Source organism: Lissotriton helveticus, chromosome 9 (genome assembly GCF_964261635.1).
Source record: "Lissotriton helveticus chromosome 9, aLisHel1.1, whole genome shotgun sequence".
Taxonomy (NCBI): domain Eukaryota; kingdom Metazoa; phylum Chordata; class Amphibia; order Caudata; family Salamandridae; genus Lissotriton; species Lissotriton helveticus.
This window is the reverse complement of record NC_136070.1, coordinates 177,665,328-177,682,771: the sequence shown is the minus strand read 5'-3', so window position 1 is coordinate 177,682,771 and position 17,444 is coordinate 177,665,328. Positions and strand designations below refer to the sequence as shown.

The following is a 17,444-nucleotide window of genomic DNA, read 5'->3' as shown; positions in this document are numbered from 1 at the left end:
GGAGTATAGTTCGGGATAGTTATGGAAAGCAGGACAGGGTTGTGATCGGAAAGTGTTCTGGGCAGCACCCGTATATCTGTGGTCCAAAGTGCGATGTCAGTCGAGGCGAGCCAGTAATCTAGGCGCGACCAACTGTTGTGTACCGGTGATATGTGTGTTGCGCCAGCGGTGACCGGGAACGTATGCCTCCAGATGTCCGTGAGAGCAAGATCGCGCATTAAGTGGTGTAGCTGCAGCCTAGCATGTTTGTGCGGTTCGTGCGAGTTTGGCAACCTGTCTAGATCGTCATCCAAAGCTATATTCCAGTCCCCCCCACAAATGATGTGTGCACCCCGAAAATTTTGAAGACGACTCCACAGATCCCGAATGAATTCTGGTGCATCTACGTTAGAACCATATACATTTAGTAGTGCAATCTTTTGGCCACGTAGTATGCCATTAACGATGGTGAATCTACCCTCGGGATCACTAGTCGTCCCCAAATGCTCGAAATTCGTACCTTTCCGTATTAGGGTAATTACCCCTCTGGAATAGGACGAGTAGTGTGATGTGTAAGAAGCTTCGGCCCAACGAGCACCTAGGGTAAGTTTTGAGTTAGGAGCGATGTGGGTTTCTTGTATCAATGCGATATCGACATCCCACCTTGTCAAGTAAGAGAATATCTGTCTAATCTTTTTTGGCTTTGAGAACCCCCTGACATTCCAAGTGAGGAGGCATAATTGTGTTCTGTGCCTATTATTGTTCACAGTAGCCATAACTCCGTGGTAGCATAGTAGACGGTACCGAGAACAAACAGCGTAATAGTATGTAGTGCAAGAGGAACTGGCCGCGTCGGTTCATGTACAAGGAGCACACAAGTGACAAAATAACATTATAATTGTGTTTCAGAGCAATCGGTCTCAAAACAAAATCAAAACACCCCGTCCACCCACCCCCACCCACTTCAGCACCCCAAACCTGCCGAAGCCATCTTCCCCAGGAACAATTACCCCAAAAACAACGAGGACAAAATGAGTTCCCCATCCCAAGTAACTTTGCGGGGAACACCCTTTTGGAGGACCACAGGGGGCACAGCTCAACACCCGAATGCACGGGCGTGGACGTCTCTAATGCATCTAGATTCGAGCCAATAACACTGCATATATCAATTCATATGTCGCCCATTCGCTAGTCGCACTGGGCAGTAACCAGGCACATCCATCCCATCTCCCAACCCCCCCCCCCCCCAGTGACCTCATTATGAATTGCGGCCCGGCCGCGTCCTCTACGACATGACTAGCCAATAGAACACAAGTTAACTGTGCGTCTACCACTATAGTTCAAGTGTTTACTAATGACCCTAGTAACTGAGTCAACTGCAACAGCACAGAAGTAGGGAAAGTGATCCGAAGCTAGACAAGTACGCCTATATGGGGTTGGTAGTCCCAAAGGCCGTGTAGTGGATCACAACCTCCTAAAAGGGGGGGTAGGCACATACCAGATCATGGCATAGGTCGGGGGGGATCCACCCTGCGAGACCAGGCAAAAGGATGGGCGGATCAGCATAGACAGAAAGCAGCCAACAGTGTAATAACAGCATGTCTGGGTCCATGCAACATAACCTATCCAGGCAAGGGCAGTCGGGAGGCAGCGTGATCAGGAAATAAAACATTGGCAAGCATTTAGACTTCACCCATATGACCGGAGAAAAGCAATACAGGAAGAGCGTGGGCAGCTGAACGGCTACAATATGTACATTTGAAACTTTGCATAATTAGAATTCCTGGCGACACAGTATAAGGCACAAGAAAGAGCTGATGGGGCCACAGGTATATCGTCAGGAAAAACATCAGACAAAGTGCCACGGAATAAGCAGAGCTCGGAGTAAAGTTATTGTAAAGTACCAGCTTAGCAACAATGTCTATCGCACATGAGTGCAATGCCGCGGCACTAGAGTGAAAGTCAATAGGCAATCAATGGCTGTGATGGACACACCCCGTCTGAGTAGTAAGCAGGGAGTACCCAGTAGGGATTAAGCGTTGTGATACATTACCATCTCAGTCAGAATCCGCATTTTGGTCATCTCGGGATGCCTTGTTCGCCTGTTTCCTGGCGTTTTTGACAAACTCCATTGCTGCTTTAGGGTTCGACAAAATGACAGGTTTCCCATCCCATGTTACCCTGAGCCTGGCCGGATACAACATGGCGTAGACGATGTTTAACTCACGTAGTTTCGCTTTCGCTGAAGCAAATTCCTTTCGAGCCTGCTGAACGGCGACCGTGTGATCTGGGTAAAATTCCAGCTTGTTCCCTTGGTGCGTTATTTGCCCCTTCTCACGCGCAAGACGGAGAATGGTGTCCCTGTCACGGTAGTTTAAAATGCGCGCGACAATGGGTCTGGGAGGCGCGCCCGGGGGAGGCCACGGCGCGAGGGACCTATGAGCTCTCTCGATAATGAAAACTGAAGACAAAGCCTCTGCTCCGAATAAATCCTTGCACAGTTGTTCAACGTAGAGGTCCATGCGCCCAGTATTGGTCGATTCCGGAACTCCCGTGATGCGCACATTATTGCGCCGAGAGCGCGCTTCCAACTCTTCCTCCTTGGCACGTATCACTGCGAGGACTCTGTCCATTCCATTGCATTTCGTTGTGGTTGTTCTGGATTCGTCCTCAACCTCCGAAATCCGCGCCTCGGCCGCCTCTAGCCTCTCCCCATGTTTATCGAGTTTGTCTGCCATGCCATCCATTCTGCAAGTCAGATGATCGAGCTTGCCATTGATATCCTGCAGGTTCGACTGTATGGCGAGAAGAATCTTCTCCATGTTGTTGCTTGCTGACGCTGCAGGTTGACCTCCACCCTCCGCCATAGCCTCCGCGTTTTTTGTGGGCTTCTTTGATTCAAAGCTCAACTTCGGTTGCTGCTTATCAGGTCTCCCCATTACACCCCGCAATGCCAGCTGGGCTTTGGTGGTCTGCCGTGTGGATCTCGGTAGTGCAGTGGGCGACCCCGTCTTGGCTAGGAATGTTCTTGCTGGGTAGGGCTGAGGGGTGCGAACTCTGATGCACAGCGAATTGGTGGCCCACCTATTCCCCCTCCGCCGTCGTTGAAGACCGTGGCCAGTGAACTACTCCCACGGAGCCCCGAGGCGTGGGAAGGACGGCCCAGTGGGGACATCCGGTCGCAATGGAAATGCGAGAACGCGCAGTATTAGGGCACACGTAACGAAAGCAGCACTTTGGTTTGCCGGGCACTATGGTGACAAGCAGGTTCAGTCCTTTGAGCGTGACCCCAGCCAGAACTCCTCTGAGTGATGCGCCGTGTATGCCTCCATCAAAGAGCTCCCCACTGGGCGATAGCATTCCCCACAGTGCCTCACGCTTACTTTTTTGTGCACCCTCGCGCCACTCTGAGGGATGCCGACGCTTCTGCAGTTGTTCTCGGACAGTGCGATCTCCGTGAGGCGGGCGCGCGTCCAGGATAGTTAGTTTCGCGCTCCCTCGCGCCTCAGTAATGGGCTCCCTCTTCCGGGCAGTGCAGAACGAATGCGCTTGTGGTAGCGCTCATCACTAAAATTAGCGCAGGAATGATAGGGCGCGAAGGGCGACTCACCGCTCCTGAGCACCGCAGTTGCAGCAGTAAGTCACTGGTTTATATGCACTCAGTCGGAGCTAGTCGATTTTCATCGGTCTGGGCGCCGCCATCTTGTCGCCTCCAAGTCCCGAGGGGCACCGAGTCAGGGATTTATCTTCCTCGCACCCCTTTCGCTCAGCGCCGCCGTGGGGCTGCATTCCGCCATACAGTCTAGATACCACCACTCCGCTGGACTGCGATGTGACTGTGACTGCGGCCAGGGACCCGAACAGTCAAATCATCGGGCGGCCGCCATCTTAATCATCGCTCTCACCCGCGAGGAAATCTGCAGATATCTCCAGTTGCCGTCCCGTTTATCAAAAGCACCTCACCACATCAGAAGCACGGTATGTTCCTCTCCATAAATCAGTGGTTGTTGGACGTGTTTGGCCGGATTAGCAGTGTGTTCTGTGGACGGATATCGGACGTCCGGCGGAGCTGTGGTTTCACACAGCCATTCCGCTGTGCGCCCCCTAGCGCCAGCCCTGTTATGATTCTTTCATTATTTCCTTTTGTTGACCACTTTTTTACAATTACACACATGCTTGTGCTAACAAGGGTTCATATGTACCTCTGAAATAATACAAAGGGCACTAGGTGGCTATAGGAAAAACACTCAGTTAATTTCCATACAAGTATCGAATCACTGTTTATGTTGCAGCGTCAGTCTGCTTTCTATGATTATTTTTCCACTAAGTCACATGTTAGTTTAAATACCTATCGTGATCACTAACACTTTTACTCGTGAGCAAGGGAGGTGAGCTCCTGAAACGCGTAGAGTTTTTCGTTGCTTTGAAACTGTTCGTCTGTTCGCTGACCTAAATGGGGAAGTCAGGACTTGAATTCATGTGAAGGCTCGCTACCTACACACGAACCGCCTTCGTTAAGAGGCTCGAGGAGAGCGGAGCCTGGCGGCTGCCAGGCAATTTTGAATTGACATTGGGAAATCTGCTCGAGCCCCCGGCTGGGTTTATAATCTCTTAGAATCTTTAAATGTGACCGCGGAGGAGACGTGCAAGTATGCTGATTGCCGAGTTGAAGAAAGAGAAAAAGAACGGTAATTAAGCAGCACTTTTTTCCGAGGCGCGGTCACTGCGCAAAGAATAAACAAACAGCTGACAGCCGGAGAAGGAGCGTGTCACGTCCTGAATTATTATCTAGACGCCAGGCACAGCGGAAGAATTGCAGCACAAATAAGTGCAACAATAACAGCAGAAATATGGCAACCGGAAGGAGAGATAAAAGAATACAAGACGCAAATGAAATATTTGATCAATGCCAAGGGATTATAGTGGCCTCAATTTCTACCAATGAGGCACCAGTAACTGGGAAGTCTGAAAAAAGATTGTTATGGGACAAGCTGTGGAGAGCATTGAAGAATGAACAGAATAAGTGGTGGGAAGCCACCACATTGCAAAAATATATAGACGTTTCACGGATCCCAAGAGGCCTGAGAATATTTGTCATGCCGACTTTCCACAACCCAGACCCTGAGCTGATAAACAAATGGGCGGAAAACAACCACCAATGTTCAACAAATATGCTGAAAATGTTGGTATGTTTCGCAACGAAGGATGTGGAAAGGCTCAGTGTTGAGATTGAAGAACTGAGCAAAGAATTGAAAAACCTATGCAGTGAGGAGGAATTCAAGAAGGAAATGGAACGGATGGAAATCAGCCTGAATAAAATCGAGAAGGACATAAAATTGAGAAAACAACAGATATTTCAAAGGGATTTGGTGGACTACCAAAAGGTCAGATAATAACATTCGCTAGAAAATATGATAAAATGAGAGGAGCGTTACAAACAAGCTCAAGCTCAAGCAATCTGACGATGGTGGCACAACCTGAGGGAAGTGAATTAAATGCTAGCAATGAGACATCAACAGAGGGAAGTCTAATGAGTGGAAGTGAATCATCTGGTTTACAAGGTTTTTCGGGAGTAAAAACCAATGTTTTAATGGAATTCAAGATGGTCATGGAGGGAAGAGAAGCCAACAACAGGCAATCCTTTTGAGGTCGAGGAAGAGGAAACAGAAACAAGAATACCTCAGCTATGGGAGATCTAGGAAGCCCCGTGGGACATCGAACAAGGGGCCAACTCAAGGCGAAATAATGGAGAGACGGACCGTCATCAATCTATCACAGAGAATACTCACCACACATGAGGTAGAACTTTTATCTTTGGGGTTAAGTTTCTGTCCCTCTAGCTCTTTTAACTTCACACAAAGTCGTATAGACCTATTTTTCTTCACTAGGAAGTTGAGAATAAGGAAGTGGTTTGCATGTAAGGTACCAGACAAATCAACAACTCCTAGTGAGAAACCCAATAGCATGAGTATGGCGGAGGCTGAACTAGTACACTCATTAAAAATTCTAGCAGAAGAAGCAGAGGAAACAAGTTGTCCGTATGAAAGATTTAGGACTGAGAATATACCCTTAGACATGAGCTCGAATAGTGGTTTCAGGCCTAAATCCACTTTTCTCCCCGAACTGAAAAATGATGCCATAGACATATTTGAAAAGGGTATGAACAAAGAGCTGCAACTCATTTCAAAGCACAAATTCAAGAGTTGGAGTAACCTCAACAATCACCAGCGTAAGGCGTTGCTAAACTTAAAGAACGACCACAGCATAGTGATAAAGAAATCAAATAAGGGAGGTAATGTAGTGGTGCAGTCCAAGACTGACTATGTGCAGGAAGGATTAAGACAGTTAGCTGACCAAACAAAATACAGCAGAAGCAACCGCATGGAATATGAGGCATCAATCAGGCTATTCCATACGCTGCTCCGTGAGTGGAAAGAGAAGGGACTCATTGAAACAGAAGAATTTAGGTTTCTAGAATGTAAGTCCCCCAGGATCCCAGCGTTGTATCTTCTACCGAAGATTCACAAGGATCGAAACCATCCACCTGGAAGACCTATAGTCTCGTCAATTGGGAGTTGCCTTGAGAATGCTTCACATTATGTAGACTTTTTTCTACAATGTTGGGTACAGACTCTGCCATTCTATGTAAAAGATTCAGGAGCTTTTTTGAGGTTCATTGAGTCATTGAAATGGGAAGAGAACTACTCATTACTTTCATTGGATGTAGTCGGGCTATATACATGTATTCCCCACACACTGGGTTTGACAGCCTGTAAACATTTCCTCTCTAGGAGATCGGTCTCTTACCTCCACCACACACAAATGCTTCTTAAAATAATGGAACTGTGCCTGACACAAAACTACTTCCTCTTCGATTCTAAGATTTACAGGCAGGTCCTCGGAACATCCATGGGGACTTGCTTTGCGCCAAGCTTTGCCGGTCTCTTCATGGGGTACTGGGAAGAGGAAGTAGTGTATAGGTCATCAGTGTATAAAGAGAAAGTCATCAAATGGGTTCGATACATCGATGACATTTTTGTGGTGTGGTCAGGTTCGGAAATGGAAGCTAGGAATTTTGTGGAGGAGCTCAACCACAATGAATTCAATCTGAAATTTACGAGCCAGCGGGCCGAAAAGAGTTTGAACTTTCTTGATTTAAGGCTGAATGTGGAGAACAACAGATTGGAAAGCGTTCTCTACAGAAAAGAGACAGCAGGCAATAGCTTGCTACATGCTCGCAGTTGTCATCAGAGCTCACTGATACAAAGCATACCAATAGGGGAACTCCTAAGAGCAAAGAGAAATTGCAGCACTTCTGCAAGTTTCATGAAAGAAGAAATGAATATGGTTGAGAGATTTAGAGCTAGAGGATACACGGAGAAAACAATTGACAGAGCAAAAAAGATTGTGGAGGAAAGAAGCAGAGAATCACTGTTGATAGAAAAAAGTAAAAAAGGTGAGGACGGTGAAAATATGAAAACTCGCTTCATCACCGCATATAGCAGTCAAGCGATTATGATCAAACGCAGCCTAAGAAGATTCTGGCCTGCTCTGCAGATAGATCCTAAGATTGCAGGGTTTGTGGAGACTCATCCCCAGTTAACATTCAAGAAATCTAAATCATTGAATGACGAGCTATGCAGTGCCATAATAACTGGCAAAGATAAACCAAGAGGAATACAGGGATTTTTTCCGTGTAGAAGCTGCAAAGCGTGGAAACACAGTAAGAACTGTAAAGAAGCAAGGCTCTCACCATATATGGAACCCTTTGTGATACAGGAATACACATCTTGTAATACTGAGTTCGCCGTATATGCTTTGTTCTGCCCGTGTGATAAGGCCTACATAGGCAGTACGATACATAAAGCCAAAATCAGAATTTTGGAACATCTAAGGGCCATAAAAAACTGCGATAAGGCTTACCCAATGGCAAGGCATTTTCAGATGGAACATAATCAGAACCCCAATTTATTGAGATTCTGTGTATTGGACTGGGTTAAACACGACGAAAGAGGAGGAAATACAATTCTAAGACTCCGTAGATTGGAATCCAGACTGATTATTAAATATCAAACAATAGCACCTATCGGGCATAACTGCGATGAAGAATTAGAAACCCATCTAGGCTAACAGACTGAAATTGGGTTTATATATAGAGTATTGTCCGATAATAAGGTAGTTAGTGCTAGTTTGGAAAGTTGAATCAGAAATCCATCTTGGCTAAGAGACTAGAATTGTGTTTACCTAAAAATCACTGTCCATAAATAAGGATGTTTCTGTGAGGCAGATACCTTGAGATGAGATCAGATCTTTGATGAACAAAAGGGGTAGGGAATGGGAGTTGTGTGACAGACTCAATGTATAACTAATTGAAATGATTTAAACTGTTTAACTAGCATGTATAATGTATCTACAGCTGTGGTACCATTCCAGTTTTTAGGACAGGAAGGTTAGCGTCTAAGAAGTTTTTGTATTCCTAATTAACGTAAAAGGTTTTTATTCACAGGGTGTCGGTTGAATTTGTAGATTGAATTTATTATTTTGTTTATATAGATACTTATGATGTATGGAAGAAGAAGAAAAAGATGGATTTACAGCAGCCATGTCAAAAGATAATGAAAAAAGAGAGATATTGGACATAGACATTCTTAGCACACTGGAGCAAGAGCACGGTTTGAATCAGATCCACATCAAGTAGGCATTGTCGATATGTATAAAAATAAGCCCACTGGGGCAAAAGTACGGTCGAAATCGGATTAACATCCAATAGACGTTGCTGATGGGGACAGAATTAATCTGGCTGGATGAGAATTGCAATAATATCTGAGAAGGAGTGACATTACTCTGTGGTTTGCCCTGAACGGGTTAACTTTTAGCCAGCATATGTTGTGCGAGGGAATATGAGGTTTCCAGGTTCAATGGAGAATGAGAGTTATGAGGTTAAGCCCACTTGGGCATAATAACTCGAGGTCTAATGTTATAGGAAATGTTAAGGGAACTGGCGATTAGCCAGCTATAAGAAATGTAATCATTGATATGATTCTCTCATTATTTCCTTTTGTTGACCACTTTTTTACAACTACACACATGCTTGTGCTAACAAGGGTTCATATGTATCTCTGAAATAATACAAAGGACACTAGGTGGCTATAGGAAAAACACTTGGTTAATTTCCATACAAGTATCGAATCACTGTTTATGTTGCAGCGTCAGTCTGCTTTCTATGATTATTTTTCCACTAAGTCACATGTTAGTTTAAATACCTATCGTGATCACTAACACTTTTACTCGTGAGCAAGGGAGGTGAGCTCCTGAAACGCGTAGAGTTTTTCGTTGCTTTGAAACTGCATTAAAAAGCATTTCTCCAGCAAGAAGTTGTTCGTGTGTTCGCTGACCTAAATGGGGAAGTCAGGACTTGAATTCATGTGAAGGCTCGCTACCTACACACGAACCGCCTTCGTTAAGAGGCTCGAGGAGAGCTGAGCCTGGCGGCTGCCAGGCAATTTTTAATTGATATATATATATATATATATATATATATATATATATATATATCTATATATATATATGTGTGTGTGTGTGTGTGTTCCTGAAACATCAGCTCTAACCAAGCACCCCCTTCATTAAGACACACGTAAGCTAATAAGAAACAAACAACTCTAAATACACTCAGATATCCATTGGATACTTTTACAAGTCATGAAAGTCATAAGGAGTTAATTGCATAACTTTATATAAATATATAACTTACAAATTCTGCTTCAGCCACTGATCCCCTAAACCTAAAATTAAAATAAGAAGTAGTTAGTGGATGATTTCTACTTGATATTCTAAAACATTGTCTTCCAAGAAAAACAAATCAGTGAAATTATATCAGTTAACATTATGAAGAACTTCTAATGTGTGAAGTATACGCTAGCATGTTCATACCAGGCTGTAGAACGCAAAATGCTAGTGCCACATACAAAATACTGAAAATAAAGTTGGGGTACATGTATTCTTTTTGCACCTTACCTCTTACCAGTCATGCCCACCACCCTCTCCTCCTTCCTTCCCCCCTCTTAATCTGCTCTCTGCTTAGACAGTGCTTCAGTGACAGCTTCTCATAGAGGCCTGCCAGAGCAGTCTGGACTTCATTTATGACTGTCATTTATAACAGCTTTTGTTGACCACTGTTGCTACTTATCATAGCAGTGAATTACCATATTTAAAATCTGGTGTTCAGGCTGACAGTACCCGGTGAGAGTCATTCACAACAAGTGCTGGCAAAGCCAGTAGGTCTAGCCTATCTGAGAGCTATTGGCTTTGGCAATTTGTTTTAGCCATGATTTAGGAAAGTTTAAAAGAAAAAGTGCTATGAAACAGCAATCAGTGACCGTGGGAGGCAGTGATCCATGTTCATAATATGGGAGGATTTTCTGTTTTCGCTAAAAACTTTTAATTATTGGATACCTTAATTAAGTTCTTCGTTTTGGCCACCAATGAAGACAACACCAAAAATGCAATGCAAAGCAGGGACTACAGTGCTGTTTGCATATTTGTAGCATCTTGGACAACTGTTGTTGTGAATTTTGTCACTTTTTTTCTTGTGGGCTGGGAGGGACAAGCAACGAAGAGAGAGGGGCTTGAGGGTTAACAGAGCAAGGAGCAATGGGGGAGGGACAGACCTGACAAGCGATGCAAGAGGAAGGTGTGGGTAGGGCAATATCTATGCAGGAGAGGGTAGGGAAAAGGTGGGTGCAATTAAAAGGAAAAAATAAAATGTCAGCCCGAACCACCAGGGAAATCCGGACCCTGTGATGAGGTGAGTTTGGATCCTTTATGGGATGGCAAAGGGATGCGGAAATTGGAGATCGTTCGTTGGTGGAACAAGGAGTGTTGCAGTTTGTATTACATAGCATTGACAAAGGGCTGTCTTCCGCGACCATTGCGGGAAAGTTGGAGGGGCTGTCTTTTTACTGTAGCTTGTTTTTTGGTTTTGACCCTACGAACGATGTGATTATAGGTAGAGTGCTCAGAGGTGGGGGCAGGGACAAGAGGGGAGGTGGGGCGTTGAGGGAGGCCATTACTTTTGACTTGTTGGTCAGTTTGGTATGAGGTTTTGACGGAGTGTTGTTATGACGTTTTTTAGGTTCGGATTTTCCGTTTATGTATGATATGGATGTTTTTTGGAGCCTTTCGAGTCTCCGAGTTGTTGGGGACAAAGGCGATGTGTGACAGGATGTACAATTAGGTCAGATTGGATGCGGGTCGCCTTGGGATTTGGTTGGGGCAGTGTAAAACTGATCAGTTGGGGAGGGGAAAGTGGGTTTAGTTGTGTGAGAATGGCTGGGGGGGTGTCCTGTGGTTGAATGGAGGGATTTTCTGCAGACCACGAGGGCAACGGCTGGAGAAAAATTTTTTTGTCCTGCATCTGGGGCTAAAGTGGCGGCTGCACAGCTGTTGGCGGTGTTGCGCATGGCATTGGCCCGACTGGGGTGAGATCGGTGCGTTTTGGGACGCATTCTTTCCGTATTGGGGCGGCAGGTGGAGGTCTAAGTGTTGTGAGCGGTATGTCCGGAAGTAAGGACTTGGAGCTGGGGTTTGTTGCAATGTGGTGGGGTGGGGGGGGGGGGGGGTGATGTGTTTCAGGATGTTTACTAATTCCCTTTTCTTCTCCTAGGTTGCGTGGGTGGCCTGGCAGCCAAGACGGTCACATGGATTGTGGGGAATTCGTTTGCGCACTGGGCCTCCAAATATGCAGAGCCGTCAGAGTACGGCCGTAACCTGGGACTCAGAGGACAACAACATGAGGTGCATTGGTGGGGAAAAGGGGGGATGCGATGGGGAGCACTTTTGCCCTGGCTCGCAAAGATGGTCCCTTGGAAAGGATGCCCCGATCTGTTGATCATACATTTGGGTGAGAGTGATTAAATTAGGCTGTCGGGTTTGGCACTCTTACAGCTGATGCAAAGAGACCTGGAGGTGATGAGACAAAGACTGGCTGGGATTCTTATTGCATGGACGGAATTTGTCCCTAGGCGAGTTTGGAATTGGGCGATCAAACATGGGGCAGTTGAAAAGGCTCGAAGGAAACTAAACAGAGCTATGAGGGTTTTTTGTGCGGAAAAAGACATTAACCCCTTCGACGCTCATGACGAGCTGGGCTCGTCATGGCGTAGCCTCCTCGCACGCTCATGACGAGCCCAGCTCGTCACGTAAAGTGCGCTTTTTAAAAACCCAGCGTACGGGCGGAATTCCGCCCGCACGCATGCGGTTAAAGTGATAGCTCAACCTGGACTACGACTGGAAGAACCTCTACTCTTTAGGGGTGACGGTGTACATCTTTCGACAATGGGGAACGCTTATTACATGATGGAGATGACAGAAGTGGTCAGCAAGTTGTGGAACGAGGCGATATTTTGTCACAGGGACGCCTTGAGTGGAATGGGGCGAAAGATGCACAGTGGGTCCCCGGGGGGGGCAGGTAACCGCCCTAAAGGGGGTTCCCTGGTGGGGAAGTCACTTGCGGGCGCACCCATCCCTCGTGCGGGGGGGGGGGGGAAATGAATGATGAAGGGGGATTGGAGGCATGAGTGTAATGCCAGGTGCTACCGGGGAGGATGCTAAGAGAGATCTGAAGAAATGGACGAAGAACGAAATGGGTCATGGGGTGGAGTGGAATGTGAGTCTGGAGTGTATGGAGGTGTAGTTGATGTTGGGGGGTTTGTTGTTGTTAATGTTATTTGGTTGTTGATTATGTTGTGCAGCCTGGTCCTAATAAATGGCCTTTTACTCTTAAAGACATCAGTGTGGCATGTTTATTGCGCGACTTATAAAAGGCGAAGGGCGAGGCAAACCCCATCATAACTGCCGTTTTTTGGGAGCAGTAGACGTTCGCATTGCACATTTTTTAAGCCGGAGAGAAAATGCTGCGTCACATGTTCCAAATTATCATGTTTGCTGCGAGCCTGTTACCAGTGCCCATAATTATCAAGCTGCTTTAATTAGTTTACAATGCCAGAGGGGACCCTCGTGCTTGACACGTGATGCTGTGTCTGTGCTTGGAATGGGGGCGGGTGAGAGCTAGTAAAACCTTGCCACGTCTATAATACACATAGAACATGGCGGCTTCTCTGAGCGGAATGTTTACAGCTCAGGGTACCAGTGTACTACTGGGAGGTCTGCCTCCAGCTGAGCTATTGTCCACGCTGCCCGGCCCCAGAAGCACAGGAAATACCCTAGGACATGAACTGGACGCATCTATCGAGGTAAGGAAAACTATGTTGTAACGTGTTTTTTATTAAGCTATACCGGTGTTCCACTACGTTTATGCTTGCCTCCTGAAACTTGACATGGCACAGGCAGGTGCCCAGTCTATGCGATGTATCACCTTGATGTCTAAGCAAGCCACCAATGGTATTCAGCCCCACTTAAATTCTATTTTCTTGTTTCTCTCTATTGTCAAAGGTAACGTTTACTCATACTGTGTTTTCACCTATAATGTTTGCTCGCGCTGTATCACATGTCATTTTTGGTCATGCTCTGTCATTTTCAGCTTACAGTGTTGATGATGTATGCCCGCACACTGTCGCCATATGTGGTATTTGCCTACGGATTCTCCATTTGGAATGTTAACCCGTGTTGTGTTTTCATATAGAAAGTTTGCTGGCGCTCTCTCGTCATAAGTAATTTTTGGTCCTGCTCTGTTGTCATATGTAATGTTTGTTCTCAGTCATGTATGCTCACTCTCCTTTGTCTTATATAATATTTTGTTTCACTCTGTCTTTATTGCTCTGTGTCATCATATGTAATGTATGTTTCATAAGTAGTCTCGCTCACGCGCTATCGTGATATGTTTACTATGTTGTCATGTTTGTCTTCACTTTGTTGTGAGAAGTTTGCTCCCACTCTGTTGTCAATTGTTTCCATATCTTCGTTGTCAGCTCACATATTAATCACAATCTGAAATCTTTAACATTTTGAAGCAGACTTTTCCTGAAACCTTCAACCCCTACAACCAGGTGCTAGCACAAAATCCTCGCCTTTCACTCCTAAGTCCAGACAGCCTAGGCCCAGCCCCTGACCACCCCACACATCTGCAGCTTAATGATCCACCTTTGTGCCCCAATACATGGTTTAGAACCGGACATGGCTCCTCGCTCCTATCACAGTGGTACAGTGGTACATTTGTTCAAATTCAGCTAATCCCTGGCAATCAGAGTCGAGTTCATCCATTTAGAATTTTCAGGGCAGACAAACCTAGTTGCCTTATATGGTAAAGGGGCCATCCAGTCAATGTCACACTAGGTCTGAAACGCAAGTAGACATCTCCAAACAAATAAACTTTATGGAATGCAAGTTGTTAGTGATTGTTAGCGATACAGGATTTGATAAAGAGAATTTTAATTTTCTCTACACTGAAAGGCCCATAGATAGCACAAAGCCACTAAACGGGCTTTTTTAAATTCAGCACATAACTGTTTTTAGCACGCAAGGTGGCGTCATACCCATGAAAGCCATGACCTAAATCCCTAGAAGTGAACAGGCCTTTTATACGTTCTGATCTCTCTATAGATACATCAGGCATACTTTAACCCCAAGCATGTCTTTCTCATGGGGAGAGGGGTCTGAGTGCCAGAGGGCCTAGTCAGGAGGGGGAGATACACCTCATACCAGGAAACAGCTGTCTATGCTCTACTCCAGACCTTGTGAACTGCTGGGCAGCCTACATGCTGTGAGCTGGACGAGGACATACACCAGAGGAAGGAGGCCCTTTGATTGCCTCCATCAGGTGGAAGGCTATGGCCTCTGTGGAGCACATCAGGAACCGCAACCTTATCTGGTGCCTGCAGGGCAATACGTTGAAAACGAGTGAGTCTGGCAGGAAAAATATAAATGTTTGTGCGGTCTGACATGCTTCAAGCTCAAGACCTTTGGTCGGTCTCATAATTTGCTCCTTGACCGCTGCCTCTGGCTGCTACAACCTCCTCTGCATCTGAAAATTCACCCCACACCTTGCCCTTCTGTCTGTAAAGAGCTGCTTAGGGCACACAAGATGCAGCAGTCTTAATTATTGCAATATCCTCCTCTTAGTACCCCTCCCAATTTCGTTGCTGCTTCCAACCCCACGGAAAGGTGTGCCGGTTTGTCACAGGCATCCTGCACAACATTTCATGGTTATCCTATGGAGAGCAAGCAGGCTGACCCCTTTTTCCTCATCCTTTAATGGCCTCACCCCTCCATACCATGTATTGACAATTTCCTCGTAACAATAGATGACTTTGACTGTCTCCACCACCCGTAGATCATCTCACAGGTTATTGAAATGGCAGCGAAAGGTGTTGGAGCGCTTTGTTCGTGTTTATTGCTCGGATCATATATAACTCTCACTTCACACTTTGTGTCTGTGTAATATACAACACTTACAAATCTTCTTCACTGCACTATTTATCACTACTTTGAAGACGTCACAGGCTGGTCTCTTCTTCTGATATTTACAATCTAACAAGCGTTCAAAAATCAAAAAGGCCATTTATTACAATGCAATAGGTTTCACATTTGCGAGAGTTTAAGCTATTAGTATTCTAATGACAATGCATTTTATTTATGTTTTAAAACCCAGAACATAAATAAAAGGCATTGTCATTTACAATGGGAATAGCTCAAACTCTCACAAATGCGAGACCTATTGCATTGCAAATGCTTGTTAAAAAGGGTGATCATTGGCAACCAGGCCTATCTCCCACATAGACACCACACATAATATAATGGGAAGGGTCCTATATAATAGGATCTAGGCATGGGAAGAAAAGAAGTCTTTTTCACACCCTTGTTGATATGGATTCAGGAATAACGTGGGCACAGTTGAGCAGTGCTTAAATCTTAACTTAATTATTGGGAAATACAAGGGGGGGGCGTGGCCTGCACCATGGCTGAATAAGACGTGCTTCTGCCGAGATCCGGCACTAAGCACTATCCGACATATGTCCGGCGACCCGTAGGCCCGAAGAATACCTCCATTTAACACCCTGGGGGACGAGGAGTGTCCCGCTGCAGTCTAGTATCCCACAGATTGTTCTGGCCGACCAATATCCCCAAAGTGACAGAGCGACTGGCTGACCGAGGCGACGACACAAAAAAAATGCGCCGTGGATGCCCTGTCCTGATCAGTGCTGCGATGGACCAAGAGAGCGGAGGGAAGCTGCGGCTGCACGGCGACTGGCGTCAGATGGTGTGTCGCCCTGCAGCCTGAGGCGAAAGTGCTGCTGGCAGGGAGCCTGATATGGCTTGTGGCACCTTCAAGATCGGGGCCCTCTCCCCCTCTGGGTGAGTGCCGGGAGGCTGTCACGGGCCGCTGGATGCTGAGGTGGACTGCCCGCAGGCCCACTGCTGCATCAGAGGCCCTGATTGTGCGCTGTGCCGGAGGAGGTGAGCCCCACGGAGTTTGTGCCCGATAAGTGTGTTGCCTGCAGCCCACTGCCTCCGGCCCTGTCTGCGCCGAGGAAGCTTCCCTGTGGCCTGCGGCGCTGCGGGTAGAGCTGGGGAGTGCAGGAGGCTTGGGCTGCGGAGTGCCGAGCCTGGATGACTGTAAGCCCTCGGACGCAACTGCTGACGGTGAGCGTGCAGGAGGGGTGCTGCGACGGGGGAACGTCCCTGCCTGGCTGGAGCACGGCAATGCTTTGCTTGTGGGATTGAGCCAGGAGGTTCTGGGCAGCGGCTGTGGCCCAGAGAGAAGAGTGTTGACCCCCGCGTTCCCCCTCCACCCCTCCCTTCCGCCCCCCCTGAACTGGACTTGTGCGGCGCTGGGGAGGGGGTGAAGACATCTCTCGGCGATGCCCCTGCTGAAGCTCTGACCCGGCTTGTAGCTCCTGCCGTGGTTGGGGGACACGCAGGTAGGAAGTGTGGGCCCAGTCGAAGGCCAAAGACAGCAAGTTGATGGAGGGGGAATGGAGATGGAGTCAGGAACGCCCGTGAGTGGTCCCCAGAGACTGGCTGACTGTCTATAGAGTCCCCCCCCATTGTGGTGACCCTGGGGAGATTCAAACTGTTGTTGAAGACTGATTGGAGGGGCACCTGAGGTATCGGCAATCCCGAGGCGGCGGAGCGGAGAACGCGGGGGAGGCGGAGGGTGTATGCTGAGTGCCCACTCCCTGGTGCCATAGCAGACTCGCCTGGGGGGTTACCTGCAGGGGGCGGACGGCGGGGAGTGGAGACGCCACCGCCTCGGCGCCTGAGCCTGTCTGCACGCACCATGGGAAAGGATAGGGACTCGAAGCAGCAGCGCGCCAGGGCAAGATGGACCAGTTTATGAAGGCCCCCCCCCGCCGGCTCAGGGGGAGCGAGCGGGCGCTCATTCGGACACGGAGACCCTCCTCCAGGCAATTCAGGCATCCAGGACGGCGCTGGAGGGCCAAATAGGCGCTGTAGGGACGGAGGTGATGCTCTTGCACAGGGCCTCAGGAACTTGGCGGGAAGGGTCACAG

At 47.2% G+C, this 17,444-nt stretch overlaps 1 protein-coding gene across 1 annotated transcript in view; it reads right to left on the bottom strand.

The window, feature by feature from the left end:
- The window catches only part of LOC144782679 (galectin-3-like), a 156,125-nt gene that overhangs the window by 99,655 nt on the left and 39,026 nt on the right, over positions 1-17,444 (bottom strand). The window contains exon 3 of the mRNA XM_078662018.1: positions 9,731-9,761. Coding sequence (XP_078518144.1) covers positions 9,731-9,761 — 31 coding nt within the window. The remainder of the gene's footprint in view (positions 1-9,730; positions 9,762-17,444) is intronic.